General features: G+C 46.7%; 1 protein-coding gene across 6 annotated transcripts in view; it reads left to right on the plus strand.

Moving 5' to 3' along the window:
* The window catches only part of DAPK2 (death associated protein kinase 2), a 142169-nt gene that overhangs the window by 91022 nt on the left and 32374 nt on the right, over positions 1-18773 (plus strand). For all 6 annotated transcript variants that reach the window (XR_011568833.1, XR_011568834.1, XM_070797425.1 and 3 more), the window contains exon 4: positions 124-262. Coding sequence is in view for 4 of the 6 variants with exons in the window: in XM_070797425.1 (XP_070653526.1) it covers positions 124-262 (139 nt within the window). In the remaining 2 variants the exon portion in view is untranslated. The remainder of the gene's footprint in view (positions 1-123; positions 263-18773) is intronic.

The following is an 18773-nucleotide window of genomic DNA, read 5'->3' on the forward strand; positions in this document are numbered from 1 at the left end:
CCGAGAGGTGGGTGAGGGGGTTCTGCCCCGCAGGTTTCCTGGGGGCAGGGGCAGGGGCAGGGGCTTGGGCTTCTGGTACATGGGGCTGACTGGGCCTGGGCCCTCCCTACCGGTGTCTTGCAGAGTGTCTGGAGGAGAGCTCTTCGACTTCCTGGCCCAGAAGGAATCCCTGAGTGAGGAGGAGGCCACCAGCTTCATTAAGCAGATCCTGGAAGGGGTGAACTACCTTCATGCCAAGAAAATCGCTCACTTTGATCTCAAGGTCAGTGATGGGGGGAAGGGAAAAGAGTTAGTTCAGGAAGAATGGACCCAGTCTCTCCAAATGTCATTGCCAGGAGGGGTCAGCACTCACTTGACCTTCCTCCCTCATCTTACAGTTGAAGACTCTGAGCTCCTGGAAAAGAAATGATGGCCCAGGAGCATCCCTATCCTGAGTTTCATTCCACAGATCAGGTTTTATTCATGTAGGGACTGATGGCAAGAAGCTTCTGAATCAGACTACAGATACCTTATCTCTTTCAGGGAGCATTTGGGGTGTAATTTTAAAATAAGTGAGCCAAGGACAGGAAATGTGAAACCAAACCCATTTCACAAGACTGAACTTTTCAGTAACCAAGAGCTCACTCCCGAGCCAGCAGAGCTAGACGCATTCAGATGAGTACTGCTGAGGTTGCCTGGCGCCCTGGGCCCAGCACAGCGACCAGCATCCCTTGACCAGAGGTTGGAAATCTTAGAGCCCAGTGACCACTGGCTGCGTTCCCCCACCCCACCCCTTCCTGTAGCCATGAAACTGCTCCCAGGGGCCACTGATCATTTGTGGTCACTGGCATGCAGGGTCAAGAAAGTTCACTGTGACCACATAGAACTTCACAAAGCAAGAGTGTGGTCAGAGTCAAAGGACTGGTTCCCATAGTAGCTGAGCTCAGTTTCATAGACTGTTGAGCCTTTACAGACAGGTGAAGCATAAAGATCCTCCAACCCGTGATCAGGGGGACCCACTTACTGGGGAGGAGACCCACTCATTTTGCTATGCAGAAATACCTGTGGTGTTTCAACCATTGCGCTGAGTACCTGGGTGTTGCTACAGGTACAAAATCAACTCAGGACTTCTCTGAGCTTAGTTCCTCTTTTCCAGGAACTTGTGCAGGAACCAGAAAAGCGAGATCAATAACTCTAAGTGCTGTGATAGAGGGAAGTACATGGAGAATGGTCGTCTAAATAAGAAAGAATCTAAGTCAGACTCTGGTGTCTAAGAGGACTTCTTGGAAGCGGTGGTATTTGAGTTGAATTTTGAAGGATTATCAGGCATTATCAGAGGGAAGGGCCTTCTAAGGAAGAGAGGTCAGCAGGTACATGGTCCTGAAATAGCATTTAGGCAAAGGTTGAATGTGCTGAATGGAGAACCTAGGGGACAGCAGGAGGCAGACTCAGGGAATGGGAACTAAGCCAAGGAATTTGAACTTTAAGAGATATGGGACCAGGTGAGCAGGGAGGTGAAGAGAGCAGATGTATATTTCAGAAAGATCCCTCTGAATGGGAGCACGGATAGAATGGGGACAGTAATCTGGGTGAGATGTGGCAAGTGCCAAATTAATTTGAGGAGGGATGGATTCAAGATCTTTTAAGGTTGCTCTGAAGATTGATTTAGGTACCCAATTAGATGTGGGAGATGAGGGGGAGGGCAGAGTCCAGGATGACACCCAAGCGCTGGCTGAGGGTCCGGCCCAGAGAGGGTTTGGCATGCCTGGGGTCTCAGCAGCTGCACCAGGGCATGGGCTCACATCCCACACGTGGATTCCAGCCCAGTTGTTACTCTGCCCTGTGGGGTGACCTGCTGTGAGCCTCCCGTCCTTAGTCTAATTGTCACGGTATTTTGAATTCCTCCAACAGAAGACATCTTGCAGAGTCTCACTTGGGTGTCACAGAGTACAAGTCAGGGTCATCAAGGAGTGTGTGGCTTGGGTTGGCCTTTGGACCTCAGGATGATAATACACCAAGCAGGAAATGGGCTACCTGGATTCACCTGTGACTTCTTCCTATCCATAATGCTGTGGATAGTTGACTTATTTTCTGTGTTTTTTCTGGCTCCAGGAGGTCCAGATGGTGTCCTTTAACACAAATGATAATACTTAGCTGTCAGAGTTGTAGAAATGAGACAGAAGCAGGATTAAGTGCTGGATACTAGAGAGGTGCTCTGTAATAGTAGCTGGCATTGCTACTTCCCTTCCCACAACAGAGAAAAAGAAAACACAGCTCTTGTTTTGGGCCCTGCTAGAGTAGGAAATCCCATGGACCAAGGAGCCTGGTGGGCTACAGTCCATGGGGTCGTTAAGAGTCGGACATGACTGAAGCGACTTAGCAGCAGCAGCAGCAGCAGCAGGAAAACAAAGCCTGCTAGTGCAGTTCGAAGTTGCCCAGCAGAGAGCTGAGCTTATTGTTAGGTGGGATTGCTGGTGGGGTATCTTGTCTGGCTCCTGGGCTCAACCTGGACATTTTCCACAACCTGGAGACAGTCTGGGTTTCTCCTGGGTGCATGTAGGGTGAGGATGCTGGTAACCCCCTCCCTGCCTCATATCCTTAGCATTATGTGGACTCTGAGCCTTCTGACTCCCCACCCATGGGTCCCTTGGCCCAAGCCCAGCTGGGCAACTTCAGAAGTGATGAATAGCTGGAACTCAGTGTGATTACCTCATGAGTGGCTAGACACTTCCTGGAGCCAGAATGTGAGTACGTGTTGGCTGGAACTTCCTGCCTGCTAGAGGGGCTCATGCAGAAGTTCCAGCTGGTGGCTTAGAGGGGACTTCGTGATTCCGTGTTATTTCTCACCGTATACAATTCATTTTATATGAACACATTTGTCTTGCTGATTTTCCTTCTCCATGAGGGCTCTCAGCCTTCCTCTCCTCTTGTATTCTGTTACTTCTTGCCAAGTGAGTCAGGCTAGCTTAGCCATCCCATGAATTCGGTCACCGTGTTATCTTCACGGCCCTGCTCATGAGCTGTTCTCCATGCTCACCTTCCAGCTGGAAGGAGCAGGTGATGGATGAGGGTCAGCTCTCTGGCCGGCCTTTGGAATAGGAATGACCTCTCCTCCCATGTCAGCCATTGTGCTAGTGCCAGGGATGGTGAGACTCTATTCCTGCTTATGATATACTCCCAGCCTTGTGGCAGAGAGCAGATGAATGGAAAGATTGATGTACAGTAAACAGTCTTGGTGAAAACAGATCATGGCATATAATTGCCTGGAAATCTGTGATGGATCCTTGTCACCCATAGGACAAATGAACCCATTCTCAGCATGGCATTCAGGCCTGTCTTGTACTGCCTGAGCCCCAGTTCTGGCCTCATCCCCCTTTCCCCATTCCAAAGCAAGAGCCCCAGGCACCAAGATGATAGATAAATATCCTGTTTCCCCCTCCTCCACTCTGTTCGTGCTGTTCACATCCAGGAAGCTACTAGTCTTCCTTTCCTGTGCCCGCAGACTTCCTGCTTGTCCTCCAGGCCCAAAAGAAATGCCATTTCCTCTGGGAAGCCTTTCCCATGCCTTGCCACCTCCCAGAGCGTAATGAAGAGCTAACCTGCTTCCTCGCTTCTTTTTCCCCTTGTACAGGATGCTTCCACTGGGAGCATTTATCCCCACGCATGACTTTCTGCTCTTGTCTCTAGTGCAGTGCCTGACACATGAGTTACTCAGTGTTGGATGAATGAGTGAATGAAGGAATGAATGCTTTAGTAAGACAGGAGCATGCATGGATAGCACCTGGAAAAGGCAGAAGAGGTTGTGGGCAGTTTTCAATTCCATGATGTGACATTTATTGAGGGACTGTTTAGTATTCATTAAGGGCAGGGTGACAAACATCAATAAGATATGGCACCTGCCTTACAAGAACCCACCCTCTATGGGGAGATGGCCGCAGTGAGACTGGTGGCGAGGCCACCTGAAAAAAAAGCTAACCACGACTCTCACCAAGAGACACTCACTTCCAAGGGGTAAGCTCTCTGCCTACGCAGAATGAACACCACCTTGACGTGTGTTATAAATCCACCGTGGACAGGCCTGCGGGCCTGAGTAGGTAGAGGGGTGCAGGTGGATGGTGTTGCCCTGGACGTGGCACTGGGCTGACTGCCCCTTGTCCTGGGTAGCACCCAAGGTGCCATCTGGACGATGGATACCAGAAAATGTGGCTCAACACCACCCAGGAACCTCACCCTGATATGTGACCCCATACCAATAAAGGCCTTGCAGAGGGTGTTTCTATGCGGTTTTCTGTGTATTTTGGATTTGGGAGTTTCCTCTCTGAGTATGGGTGTGTCTCTCCCATACTTCCCCATAGCCAACCTCAGAATTCAGAAATGGAAGGTGGTTCTCAGATCTGATGGGTATTTTAAGCAAGAAGAACACACCATGAGAACTGAATGAAATTGTATGCGAACCAGGAACCCAGAACTCAGAAGGGACTTTTTGATTTGCATAAACAGTGTTAGGAGGAGTGAATTCCTGAGCAAGATACTCCAACAATCTAAATTCCTCTATGCCCTGATCATCCTTTGAACTGTTTTTATGTTCATGATGTGTTGGTTCTGTTCATCAAGCTTTCATAACAATGATCCTATGTGTGTGTACGTGTGAAGTTACTTTGGTCACATCCGACTCTTTGCAACCCTATGGACTATAGCCCACCAGGCTCCTCTGTCCATGGGGTTCTCCAGGCAGGAATACTTGAGTGGGTGCCATTTCCTTCTCCAGGGGCTCCTCCCAACTCAGGGACTGAACCCGTGTCTCTTAAGTCTCCTACACTGGCAGGAGGGTTCTTTATTACTAGTGCCACCTGGGAAGCTAGTGATACTAGCTTGCTGCTGCTGCTGCTAAGTCGCTTCAGTCGTGTCCGACTTTGTGCGACCCCATAGACGGCAGCCCACTAGGCTCCCCCGTCCCTGAGATTCTCCAGGCAAGAACACTGGAGTGGGTTGCCATTTCCTTCTCCAGTGATACTAGCTTAATAGAACTTATTTATTAGAATTTCACCAATGTGCTTTTATTTTTATTTATTTATTTTGGCCATGTTGTTTGGCTTGTGGGATCTTAGTTCCCTGACCAGAGATTGAACCTGGGCCCCTATAGTGAAAGCTGCAAGTCCTAACCGCTGGACCACCAGGGAATTTCCACTAATAATGCTTTAAATGTACATGGTACTTTCTAGAATACAGCATTCTTACTCATCTCTCCTTTCATTTGATTCTCATGGCTACCCACTGAGGTACAAGGTATTTTTACTTTTTATACATAAAGCACTTGAGATTAAGAGAGGTTAAATTACTTGTCCAAGACCACACAGGTATTAAATGACAGGTCTAGTACTTGAACTTCTGGAGAAGAGAATGGCAACCCACTCCAGTATTCTTGCCTGGAGGATTCCATGGACAGAGGAGCCTGGCAGGCTCTATGGGGTCGCAGAGTCGGGGACATGACTGAGTGATTAACACACAGTACTTGAACTTAGCCAGTGAGGAGACACTAAGCAAAGCTGAGTGTCACCAGCTTTTGTTTCACCAGATTCTAACGGCAAATTTTGTACTTGCTTGCATCATGCCTTTTACACATAGTTAATCCAAAGGTCTATGCTGTGCCATAAGTTTATCCTTTGCACAGTTAATTTTTCTTCTGTTTACATTGTTTTTTCTTTCTAATAGATTATTCCTCATACTTAAAAAATCAATTTGTGCTCTATTAACTACTATAAAGTGTGCATGCATTTGAAAGTAGATCTTACAAGAGTAAGATGATTTCCATACTAAAACCCTGGAGCATAATACAGAGGTGAGACTTGGCAGTTTTTAAACCATTTTTATGTATTTATTTTGACTGCGCTGGGCCTCTGTTGCTGCGCATGGGCTTTCTCTAGCTGCAGCGAGCAGGCTTTGCTCTCTGGTTGTGGTGCGGGAGCTGCTTCTCATTGCAGTGGCTTCTCTTGTGGAGCACAGGCTCTAGGCATGTGGACTTCGGTAGCTGCAACTTGTGGGCTCATCAGTTGTGGCGCATAGGCTTAGTTGCTCTGCAGCCTGTGGGATCTTGCCAGACCAGGGATCGAATCTGTGTCCACCGCAATGGCAGGCAGATGTTCAACCACGGGACCACCAGGGAAGTTCAAGACTTGACAGTTTTGACTGTGAAGATAGGTTAGGGTGAGATTGAAAAGGTTTAGGGCAGACCAAGAAGTTTGTATAGGCAGTCACAGCCATGGAAGACTTTCCTGTCAATTTTTTTTTTTTTTTTTTATGAAAACCTTTCAAAGCATTTGAAGAAACTGGAAGAATACAACTGGCACCATTATGCCTTTCTCCTCCCTTCAACATTTGGCCACATTTGCTTTACCTTTCTTTAAAACAGAAAAATATATTTTTATATTTGTATTTATATAAAAGCATAATTGGGCTTTCCTGGTGGCTGAGTGGGTAAAGAATCCACCTGCAATGTGGGAGACCTGAGTTCTATTCCTGTATTGGGGATCCCCTGGCAGAGGGCATGGAAACCCACTCCAGAGAATCCCTATGGACAGAGGAGACTGGAGGACTGCAGTCCATGGGGTCATAAAGAGTCGGACATGACTGAAAGACTAAGCACAGTGCAAAAGCATTATATATACATATATGTACGTCTAAAATATCTTTAATAAAAATTTAAAAATAAGTATTAAAATATTTGTAATTTTAAAAATTATGATATAATTTGAAAGAAAACTCTAGCTATTGACCCTTTACTCTAAATACTTCAATAAGCATCTCTCAAGATTAAATTCAGTCTCCTACTAACCCATAATGCTGTTGTCACACTTAAAAAAATTAACAGTAATTTGTGGAAGACCTTTAATTGGTAGAGAAACATTATTCTATTTCTGATTTAGAAAGAAAATTCTTCTGACAGAGGAGAGAGAATAAATAGGAGAGAGTTAGCCAGTTGGAGATTATGATAAGAATGTGGGAAAGAGATGAATCAAAGGTACTCCGTAAGCATCTTTTAAATGAAATTGATGGTTGTTTATGCTCTTATAAAAAGTAATAAGTCATAGAAAATACAGAAACCTACAAAGAAGTTACCTACAGACTCCCTACTCCAAAATAATCACTATTAATTTTTGGTGAATCTTCTCCAGCTTTTTATGAACAGTGTGTGTGTGTACGTGGGTGAGAACTGTACAACCTTTACAATTTTCTCTCCTGCTTTTTTCACTCTATATTCAACTCAAGCAGCACACGTTTGCTCTGTAATGATTTACTTTCCTATTGAGGCTTCTAAGTCTCTCCTGATTTCCTTAACCTTTGGGTGTGTTCTGAGGGCAGACCTTGTTTCCTGGTCCTCATACCAAAGCTTAGTTTGTGCCCCAGCCTCAGCGTGCCCCCATGAGCTCTTCATCTCATGAAGCCCCAGGTATCAGCCTGGGAGCCTGGGCCCTTAGGAATGCATGTTGGCTGCTTCATCAACTACTATGAGGCCATCCTAGAGTGATCTGAGCAGAAGTGAAGTGAGGACACTGAGCTCCTAAATGATTGAGGAAGGAAACAAATGTGGCAAAAATTCAACTATGGAGAGCCATTATTGAAAGAGTTGAAATTTGGTGGTAAATGGGGAGCATTAAACCAACCAACTGCTTCTTATAAGATACAGCAAGAGGCTACCTGGGAAGCAGAAAGAGAAGGGGATTGTGGGTAGAGCCTGCATTTGAGTCTCAGCTCTGCTAGGGGATATTGGGCAGGTCATGGACTGACCTTTCCTGGCCATGAAAGTGGAGATAATATTGCCCTTCACTTCCTCACCCCGGAGAGGAGTGAAGGACCAGGGAGAGGTCAGTATTTCTGAAAGGGTCCTGCAAACTCCAAGACTCGTTACAAGTGCTGGCTGTGAATTTTAACTAGCCTCCCTATGAGGCCACATTTCTCCCTATTCCTCTCTTTCCTCCAGAGGGATTCATAAAAGGATGTGGGCCTAGAGACACCCAAAATGGGAATGAATAGGTGGTGTGTTCCAGCCAGGAGGCTGGGCAGATTCCCAGGGCGGGCAGGACACTGGGTGTGAAGTTGATCTGACTTGCAGTAAATACCATGATCCCTGTTTTACAGATGAGGACACTAAGAGAAAAATGCAGTGCCTTCCTCCTCTTTTGTCCTTATTACCTTTGCCACTGTTAGGTGCTCAGAGACCCCTGCCACTGCTGGCTGCCCATAGCCCTCCACTCTGGACCCCTGCCCAGGCCTGACCTGCACTGAAGTATCATGCGTTCAAATAGTACCTTTTAGGTTCCATTCACATCTCTACCATCAGCCCTCCTCTGAGCTGATCTCCCTAGGAGTGAAAGAATCTGATTCTGGAAGTGGTGAAGGGTGGTGCAGACAGCAGGTATCTTGGCACTAAAATACCTGAGTGAGAACCTAGCAGCACCACTTATTTATTAGTCACGTGGCCTCGAATCAGTTACTTAACTTCTCTGACCCTCGGTTTCCTCACCTGGGGAACACACACAGTAATTTAGTCTATTCAGATTCTGTGCAGTGGTTTTCTGGTAATAGCTGGATTCCAGTAAACAAATATATGTACACACACACACTAGATTACTATAAATTCTACTGATATAAAGGTTTATAATATAATTTACGAGTATAAAATATATAACATTTTATTTTGTTAACTTCACAAAATAAATTGATTCTCATAGAACACTTTTCATTAGTTGTATCTGTAGCCAACCTATGGATGCAGTAGGCAGATGAGTGTAGTTTTCAACAGGATTGTTGGTTGGTATTTTTGTTTATGTTAATAGGTAAAGTGAAAGTGAAGCAATGAATATTGCTTGTGCATTGGAACTTCACAACTTCAATGATGTGAGTGGCTTCTTTGCTGAATTGGATAATAATTTCTGAATATTGAACAATATTTCCTCAGTTTTCTCTGGTAGCACAAAATAATAGCTATAGACACAGGACACACAAGTTTAATCTCTGTTATTAAGTGATCTTTAGCACTTCCTAAGTCTAAAATCAAGAATTCGGGTCCTGATTTGTAGTGTCTGCCAATTTCTGTGGTGTAAATACACCTGCTGTGGCCAATTTCAAGGTACCAATATTGCTGACACTGACTAGAGCTGGAGAGAGGGGTGCAGTAACATATCATGACGTAGTAACATACCATAATCTATATTCAGAGATAAAAGGCATTAAATAACTTCAAGAACATAAAAGGTAATAAAATATAGTAGAAATTAAAAGCAATAAGTTTTAAGTTTTGTAAATATAATTTAATTAAACATATTTCCATAATTTAATTTTTAATATTAAAATAATATTCTTACATGGCTCAGTTTAATACCTGGTTCACAAAATTCCTGCAAATTTAACAGGAGTCTCTCATAAGTCAGTAGGCACCAGCTTTAGCCCACCCCAAGCTCTCTGAGACCCTGGAGGTGAAAGCATTTTGTAAACAGGACAGTGCTAGGTGCAGGCTGATTGTTTGGTAACAGCAGTGGTGTATAGTGGCAGCCAGCATTTATTAAGGGCTGTAGTAAACATGCAGGCTCACCTCTGAGAGCTCTGCTTGTGTTTATTTACTCCTTTAATCCACATGACAGACCCTATGAGGAAGGTTCCATGGTCATGGCCATTGTATAGAAAAGGGAGGTTGCTCAAGGGCTCTTAGGGCTTTCTTGTGCCTCCTGAGAACCCACTCAGATCAGATCAGATCAGATCAGTCGCTCAATCGTGTCCGACTCTTTGCGACCCCATGAATCACAGCACGCCAGGCCTCCCTGTCCATCACCAATTCCCAGAGTTCACTGAGACTCATGTCCATCGAGTCAGTGATGCCATCCAGCCATCTCATCCTCTGTTGTCCCCTTCTCCTCTTGCCCCCAATCCCTCCCAGCATCAGGGTCTTTTCCAGTGAGTCAACGCTTTGCATGAGGTGGCCAAAGTACTGGAGTTTCAGCTTTAGCATCATTCCTTCCAAAGAAATCCCAGGGCTGATCTCCTTCAGAATGGACTGGTTGGATCTCCTTGCAGTCCAAGGGACTCTCAAGAGTCTTCTCCAACACCACAGTTCAAAAGCATCGATTCTTCAGCACTCAGCCATCTTCACAGTCCAACTCTCACATCCATACATGTCCACAGGAAAAACCATAGCCTTGACTAAACGAACCTTTGTTGGCAAGGTAATATCTCTGCTTTTGAATATGCTATCTAGGTTGGTCATAACTTTCCTTCCAAGGACTAAGTGTCTTTTTTTCATGGCTGCAGTCACCATCTGCAGTGATTTTGGAGCCCAGAAAAATAAAGTCTGACATTGTTTCCACTGTTTCCCCATCTATTTCCCATGAAGTGATGGGACCGATGCCATCATCTTCGTTTTCTGAATGTTGAGCTTTAAGCCAACTTTTTCACTCCCCACTTTCACTTTCATCAAGAGGCTTTTGAGTTCCTCTTCACTTTCTGCCGTAAGGGTGATGTCATCTGCATATCTGAGGGTATTGATATTTCACCTGGCAATCTTGATTCTAGCTTGTGTTTCTACCAGTCCAGCGTTTCTCATGATGTACTCTGCATATAAGTTAAATAAACAGGGTGACAATATACAGCCTTGACATAGTCCTTTTCCTATTTGGAACCAGTCTGTTGTTCCATGTCCAGTTCTAACTGTTGCTTCCTGACCTGCATACAAATTTCTCAAGAGGCAGGTCAGGTCGTCTGGTATTCCCATCTCTTTCAGAATTTTCCAGTTGATTGTGATCCACACACTCAAAGGCTTTGGCATAGTCAATAAAGCAGAAATAGATGCTTTTCTGGAACTCTCTTGCTTTCTCGATGATCCAGCAGATGTTGGCAATTTGATCTCTGGTTCCTCTGCCTTTTCTAAAACCAGCTTGAACATCAGGAAGTTCACGGTTCACATATTGCTGAAGCCTAGCTTGGAGAATTTTGAGCATTACTTTACTAGCGTGTGAGATGAGTGCAATTGTGTGGTAGTTTGAGCATTCTTTGGCATTGCCTTTCTTTGGGATTGGAATGAAAACTGACCTTTTCCAGTCCTGTGGCCACTGCTGAGTTTTCCAAATTTGCTGGCATATTGAGTGCAGCACTTTCACAGCATCATCTTTCAGGATTTGGAATAGCTCAACTGGAATTCCATCACCTCCACTAGCTTTGTTTGTAGTGATGCTTTCTAAGGCCCACTTGACTTCACATTCCAGGATGTCTGGCTCTAGGTCAGTGATCACACCATTGTGATTTTCTGGGTCATGAAGATCTTTTTTGTACAGTTCTTCTGTGTATTCTTGGCATCTCTTCTTAATATCTTCTGCTTCTGTTAGGTCCATACCATTTCTGTCCTTTATCAAGCCCATCTTTGCATGAAATGTTCCTTTGGTATCTCTGATTTTCTTGAAGAGATCTCTAGTCTTTCCCATTCTGTTGTTTTCCTCTATTTCTTTGCACTGATTGCTGAAGAAGGCTTTCTTATCTCTTCTTGCTATTCTTTGGAACTCTGCATTCAGATGTTTATATTTTTCCTTTTCTCCTTTGCTTTTCGCTTCTCTTCTTTTCACAGCTATTTGTAAGGCCTCCCCAGACAGCCATTTTGCTTTTTTGCATCTCTTTTCCATGGGGATGGTCTTGATCCCTGTCTCCTGTACAATGTCACGAACCTCATTCCATAGTTCATCAGGCACTCTATCTATCAGATCTAGGCCCTTAAATCTATTTCTCACTTCCACTGTATAATCATAAGGGATTTGATTTAGGTCATACCTGAGTGGTCTAGTGGTTTTCCCTACTTTCTTCAATTTAAGTCTGAATTTGGCAATAAGGAGTTCATGGTCTGAGCCACAGTCAGCTCCTGGTCTTGTTTTTGCTGACTGTATAGAGCTTCTCCATCTTTGGCCGCAAAGAATATAATCAATCTGATTTTGGTGTTGACCATCTGGTGATGTCCATGTGTAGAGTCTTCTCTTGTGTTGTTGGAAGAGGGTATTTGTTATGACCAGTGCATTTTCTTGGCAAAACTCTATTAGTCTTTGCCCTGCTTCATTCCGTATTCCAAGGCCAAATTTTCCTGTTACTCCAGGTGTTTCTTGACTTCCTACTTTTGCATTCCAGTCCCCTATAATGAAAAGGACATCTTTTGGGGTGTTAGTACTAAAAGGTCTTGTAGGTCTTCATAGAACCATTCAACTTCAGCTTCTTCAGCCTTACTGGTTGGGGCATAGACTTGGATTACTGTGATATTGAATGGTTTGCCTTGGAAACGAACAGAGATCATTCTGTCGTTTTTGAGATTGCATCCAAGTACTGCATTTCAGACTCTTTTGTTGACCGTGATGGCCACTCCGTTTCTTCTGAGGGATTCCTGCCCGCAGTAGTAGATATAATGGTCATCTGAGTTAAATTCACCCATTCCAGTCCATTTCAGTTCGCTGATTCCTAGAATGTCGGCATTCACTCTTGCCATCTCTTGTTTGGCCACTTCCAATTTGCCTTGATTCATGGACCTGACATTCCAGGTTCCTATGCAATATTGCTCTTTACAGCATCGGACCTTGCTTCTATCACCAGTCACATCCACAGCTGGGTATTGTTTTTGCTTTGGCTCCATCCCTTCATTCTTTCTGGAGTTATTTCTCCACTGATCTCCAGTAACATATTGGGCACCTACTGACCTGGGGAGTTTCTCTTTCAGTGTCCTATCATTTTGCCTTTTCATACTGTTCATGGGGTTCTCAAGGCAAGAATACTGAAGTGGCTTGCCATTGCCTTCTCCAGTGGACCACATTCTGTCAGATCTCTCCACCATGGCCATATTAATATTCCTGCTTTGCAGGTGAGGGGCCCAAGATCAGAGAGATGAGTCTATTGCTAAGGTCACACAGCTAGCCTGGGGCAGAAGTGGAGTTCAAACTCAATTCTAAGACAGGGCCTTCTCAAGTGTTGGTTCCCCAAACACTGGGTACTCTGATTTTGACATCCTTGCAGAACTTGCTTTAGAAAACCAGTTCTGGAGCCTCACTCCCAGTGAGTTGATTTAATTGGTTTGGCCTTTTTAACACAGTCTCCAGTAGATTCCAGTGGGCAACTAGTTCAGATGGGGCCCCCAAAGCACAGCTTGGGGCTCAGAATGCCTGAATTGAGATCCAGGTTCCTCACTGGCTAGATGGAGGCACTGGGCATCCATAGCTTGGTGGCCTTGAGAATCTAATAAGGTAATGTGTGGGGACAACTCATGGCAAATGCTAGTTGTCGTTTGGCACAGACCAGAGAACCAGAGGTCAGATTGCCAACATCTGCTGGCATCTGCTGGATCATAGAAAAACCAAGGGAATTCCCAAAAATATCTACTCGTGCTTCATTGGCTGTGCTAAAGCCTTTGTGTGGATCACAACAAACTATGGAAATTTCTTAAAGAGAAGGAAATGCCAGACCACTTTACCTGCCACCTGACAAACCTGTATGCAGGACAAGAAGCAACAGTTAGAACCGGACATGGAACAACAGACTGGTTCCTAATAGGAAAGGAGTACATCAAGGCTGTATATTGTCACCCTGCTTATTTAACTTCTATGTAGAGTACATCATGTGAAATACCAGGCTGGATGAAACACAAGCCAGATTCAAGATTGCTGGGAGAAATATCAGTAACCTCAGATGTGTAGATGATACCACCCTAATAGCAGAAGAGAAACTAAAGAGCTTCTTGATGAAGGTGAAAGAGGAGAGTGAAAAAGGTGGCTTAAAACTCAACATTCAAAAAACTGAATGGTTTTTTCTGGATGGTTGGATCCAAAAACAGGATCATGGCAACTGGTCCCATCACTTCATGGCAAATAGATGGAGAAAAAGTGGAAACAGTGACAGATTTCATTTTCTTGGTCTCCAAAGTCACTGTGGACAGTGACTGCAGCCATGAAATTAAAAGACACTTGCTCCTTGGTGGAAAAAACTATGACAAACCCAGACAGCTTACTAAAAAGCAGAGACATCACTTTCCTGACAAAGGTCTGTATAGTCAAAGCTATGGTTTTTCCAGTAGTTGTGTACAGATATGAGAGTTGGACCATAAATAAGGCTGAGGACTGAAGAATTGATGCTTTTGAACTGTGGTGCTGGAGAAGACTCTTGAGAGTCCCTTGTGTATCAAGGAAATCAAGCCAGTCGATCCTAAAGGAAATCAATCCTGAATATTCATTGGAAGGACCATTGCTGAAGCTGAAGCTCTAATTCCTCAGCCACCTGATGCAAAGAGCTGACTCTTTGGAAAAGACCCTGATGCTGGGAAAGGTTGAAGGCAAGAGGAGAAGGGGGCAAAAGAGGATGAGATGGTTGGATGGCATCACCAACTCAGTGGACATGAGTTTGAGCAAATTCCAGGAGATAGTGAAGGACAGGGAAGCCCGGTGTGCTGCAGTCTCTGGGGTCATAAAGAGTCGACACAACTTAGTGACTGAATAACAACAGCAACAGGCCACTTTATATGTCTTGTTTGATCCTGTTAGTAACCCTCTTGAGGTAAGTTTTCGGTTACTCCTAATTTACAAGTGAAAAGTCTGAGGCTCATAGAGCTTAAGTAACTTGCCCAATGTTGCCACTGCTACTGCTAAGTCGCTTCAGTTGTGTCCGACTCTGTGCGACCCCATAGACGGCAGCCCACCAGGCTCCCCTGTCCCTGGGATTCTCCAGGCAAGAACACGGAAGTGGGTTGCCATTTCCTTCTCCAATGCATGAAAGTGAAAAGTGAAAGTGAAGTCACTCAGTCGTGTCTGACTCTTAGCGACCCTATGGACTGCAGCCCACCAGGCTCCTCCATCCATGGGATTTTCCAGGCAAGAGTACTGGAGTGGGGTGCCATTGCCCAGCATTAGACTGCTGGTAAATACCAAAACTGGCATTCAAACCCAGGTTCTAAGTCTCTATCTATGTTGATTCCCTAAAAACAGGTTGTGCAAGAGATGTGCATGTGACTGCATTGGTTCATTCATCCCTGCATCCCATCAGCTATTCCCGAGCACCTACTCCATGGCAGCCACTCTTGGGTGGAGTGATGGAAAAGAGAGACAAAGCCCCGTCCTCCCTCTGGGGCCTCAGGATACTGGGGAGAGGAATTGTAAGGGGCAATTGTAGTGTAGTTGGTTCTGCACTAGAGGCATGTCCACATACCATGCAGGCCCTTGGATCGAATAACTAGCTGTGTATATTGACAGGGGCGGTGGGTAGGGGTTGTCACAGGAGAGGTTCCAGCAGGAAAATGTTGGAGCTGGGTGGTGAGCAGGGGAGAAGAAGCTTGTCAGAAAGGCATGCTCCCAGAGTGAACTGCAGGTTGAGGTGGGGGGTGATGAAAATCGGCCAGGATGTAGCAGAGAGTATGCTGGCCAGAGGTGGGAGGGCCTTGAATGCCAGATGAAGACAGACTTGGGCCTGAGGCGCACTGGAGCCTGGTGGGGAGGGGCTATCTGTGGTCTCATCTACAGTGTGCCAGGAGTGGGGCAGGTGGTGGGGGCAGAGAATTTGCTGCAGTGCCATGGAAACCTGCTCACAGAGGCCTGGCAGCGAGAGGCCTTGCTTCTCAGGTTGCCCAGCACTTCCTGAGTAACCTGGGACCGTGCTTGACATTTCCCATTAAGGTTCCTTGGCAGCTTCCTCATCCCCCTAACAGACCTGGCTTGGCTCCTGCTCTGCTGAGCTGAGCACCTCGCCTGATGATGGGCAGACCATGTGGGCACCGGAAGAGGGCAGCAGCCCGGGGGTCAGCTGACTTGGGCTCTGTTCTTTGCTCGGTGTCCTGGCAGTTTCTTGACCTCTCTGGGTAGCTCTGCAGCAGGCAGGGACTAAATGGTGTCTGAGGTCCCTTAGGGCCCCAACATTGTAAGTCTGGGGGTGAAATGGGATGTGGGGAGGGAAGCAGAAGATGAGGGGGAGAGGGGGAAGGTCTGCGAAGGGCATGTTTTTCTGATTCAGCAGATTCAGTAAAGTCCCCAGGGAGGACTGTTGTCACTGCTGCAGCCCAAGAGGGAGAGAACAAACATAGTCATTCTGCTCTAAAATCTCACTGGGCACCGCTCCTTGCGTGGACCGTCTCTCTGAATCCTCAGAGCAACACTGTGTCACAGTAGGCGTTACCATTTTACAGATGAGAAACCAAGGCTCCAAGAGGTCCAGAGACTTTTCCCAGGTGTCACTGTGAGTAGTAGAGGTGGAATTTGACCCCGCACCTGCCTGACTCTAAGCTCTGGTCTTTGGCATCTTACTGCATAGCCCCCTCTACCTCCCCGAGGCTGCCTTCATCCTTCAGGGACTCTTAGACATGCTGTACCAGGCTGGTAGGAATCCCCTGACATGGGTCCCCCTAGAGGATAAGCTTCCAGTTGGCACCAGACTAGGCACCTCTGGCCAGATCCACTGGGTTGCTAAAGGACACACTGGCTGGCAGCTGCTCGTCTGGTGGGCTGAGCTGATGGGTTTGTTTTAATGGAGGGGTAAGATTTCACCTCCTGGTGGCTGCTCTATGGGCCCTGGGCTTGGCAGTGGCAGTACCTATGGGAATGTGATCCTTTCCTCCAGCCATGCTTTGGAAGCTACGTCAGGTGTGTGGGTGAGGTGTTTGGTTGAAGTAAATAAAGGTGGAGGAGAATGACAGGAGTGAGGGAGTAGAGATAGCTTTGTGCTGCCCCAGAGGGCAGTCTGGCTGGGCTGTCTGCTCTTCCCTCCTGACCTGGGGCCAGGAGACCTGAACCTTTGTAGGTCCTGCCTTGGGGCCCAGAGGAGTGGGAATTGGCCCAGCCAGCTTGGAAGGTTGTGTCACCGTGCAGTCACAGAGCCTAGAGCTTGAAGGAGCTTCAGATATCATCCAGAGAGGAAAAGCCTGCTTAAGCTCACACAGCCTTTGGTGGTGGAGCTGAACTGGAATTTCCCAATACCTAAGCCTAGGCTCTTTCCCACTATCCTACACAGTTTGGGGAGGGTAGACTCGAAGAAGCTTAGACCATACTGCCTTTTTGCTGCCCTCTGACTACCCCTGGGACCCTTCTTGAGTCGGTCTCTTTTCCCTCCTGACTCAGCCCTTTAGCCATTCTGAGGGGAGGTGTGCTCTCGGGCACCCCTAGTGGTGAAGAGCCTCCATGGCGAAGAAAGGGAAGGGCCACAGGGTCCCAGTTCCTTCACTTCGCATGAAACATCCACAATGCAAGACATCAGAGGGGGTGCCAGGAACCTTAAAACTGATTTGAATTTTCCCAGAGGGGCTACCGCCCAGGAAAGGTGCATCACAATACAAAAGAGTCTGCAACTAGGGCTACTTGCTCGTGAGCATGATCAGCTCTGAGGGCTTAGAGCACAAGGTCAGGGTGTGCTTCATTAAAAGTAAGGAAATAAAAGGAGGCAGAGATGGGGGCCTGGCTCTGAAAGTGTGATGGAGGGTAGGAAAGGCATTCGAGGCAAAAGGAAGAGCCAGAGTAAAGGATGGGGTAGAGATGGTGTTCTGGACCTGGTAATGTGCACCCTGAGGGTACCAAATGGCCCTGTCTTCACTCGGAGAACATTTACTGAGCACCTGGTGGGTCCAGGCTCTAGGCCAAGCTTTGGGTAGTTGGTAGGACTGAGACCTTCAGGAAGCTCTTGGCCCAGTGGAGAAGACAGGTCAGTAAACTGACAAGCTTGAGGCAGTGGGAGAAGCACTAGAGGAGAGGAAGTACAGGCTGTGATGGAAACTGGGGAGGTGGTGAGTGTGGGGAGGCTTTCTGGGGAGGCTTTCTGGAGGAGGTACTATTTTTACTGAAATGTGAATAGGAATTAGCCAGATTCGGGGTAGGGACTATGCAGGGAGTGTCCCAAGCAGGGGAGCTGTGTGTGAGGTTCTTGAGACAGGACAGAGGACAAATGGGACTCGGGTGAGAAAACATGGCCTTGCCTGAAGGTTCTCACAAGCCAGCGGAGAGGCTGTTTTCCCCGGAATGTGGGCCACAGAGGGGAGAGGATGTGAGGCAAAGATTCTTTTCACTGCTCAGGGTGCGGCCTGGGAGAATTCCACCTCTTTGTTCCTCCTTCCTTCCTGTGGGTCCCTGTGCCCATCCCTACTGCTCCCCAGTCTTGGGACCACCAGGGCTCTGTGTCTGCTGTGTCCACTGCAGCTCTCAGCTCCTTTCAGCGTGTTTTGTGGTGGTGCCAGGCTTTAAGCACACCGTGGTGGTCAGGAGTACCTGGGCTGGACCCCTTAGCCCCAGGGAGAAGCTTCAGGGCCGTTCCCTGGAAGAGAGACATTCCCGAAAGGTGGCTCAGGAATACTTTGGAATGGGAGGAGGAGAAGCCCCCCAGTTCAGGAGATGGTGAGCTGTGGGGAAGGCTTAACTCACTTCCCAGGTGCCAGGACACTTGGGGTCCCTGAGAAGCCCCAGAGGGCCAGGTCGGCGCACTGGCATGGGACTCCTAGCCTGTGTCCCATGTCTTGACCACCCGCTGCCCTCGCTTGCCTTTCTGCAGAACCCAAGGAGCTGCCCTGCCTTGGAAAAGGACTTTGACACAGTTTCAAAATGAAGTGGAGAAAAATCTCTGGAGGGGAAAAAGAATAAACACACTTTAAAGATGCAAAAGGAAACATATATTTTTTAAAAAAGGAAAAAAAATGGAAGGGTTTCTCATCCAACTCACTTGAGTGAAAGTTTCCAGTCACTGTGATGTGAGGTCAGAGACTTCAGGGAGCGGGAAGTTCTAGATGCAAACACCTGGGGTGTCTTCAGTGCAGATTTGGGATC

Source organism: Bos indicus, chromosome 10 (genome assembly GCF_029378745.1).
Source record: "Bos indicus isolate NIAB-ARS_2022 breed Sahiwal x Tharparkar chromosome 10, NIAB-ARS_B.indTharparkar_mat_pri_1.0, whole genome shotgun sequence".
NCBI classification, from domain to species: domain Eukaryota; kingdom Metazoa; phylum Chordata; class Mammalia; order Artiodactyla; family Bovidae; genus Bos; species Bos indicus.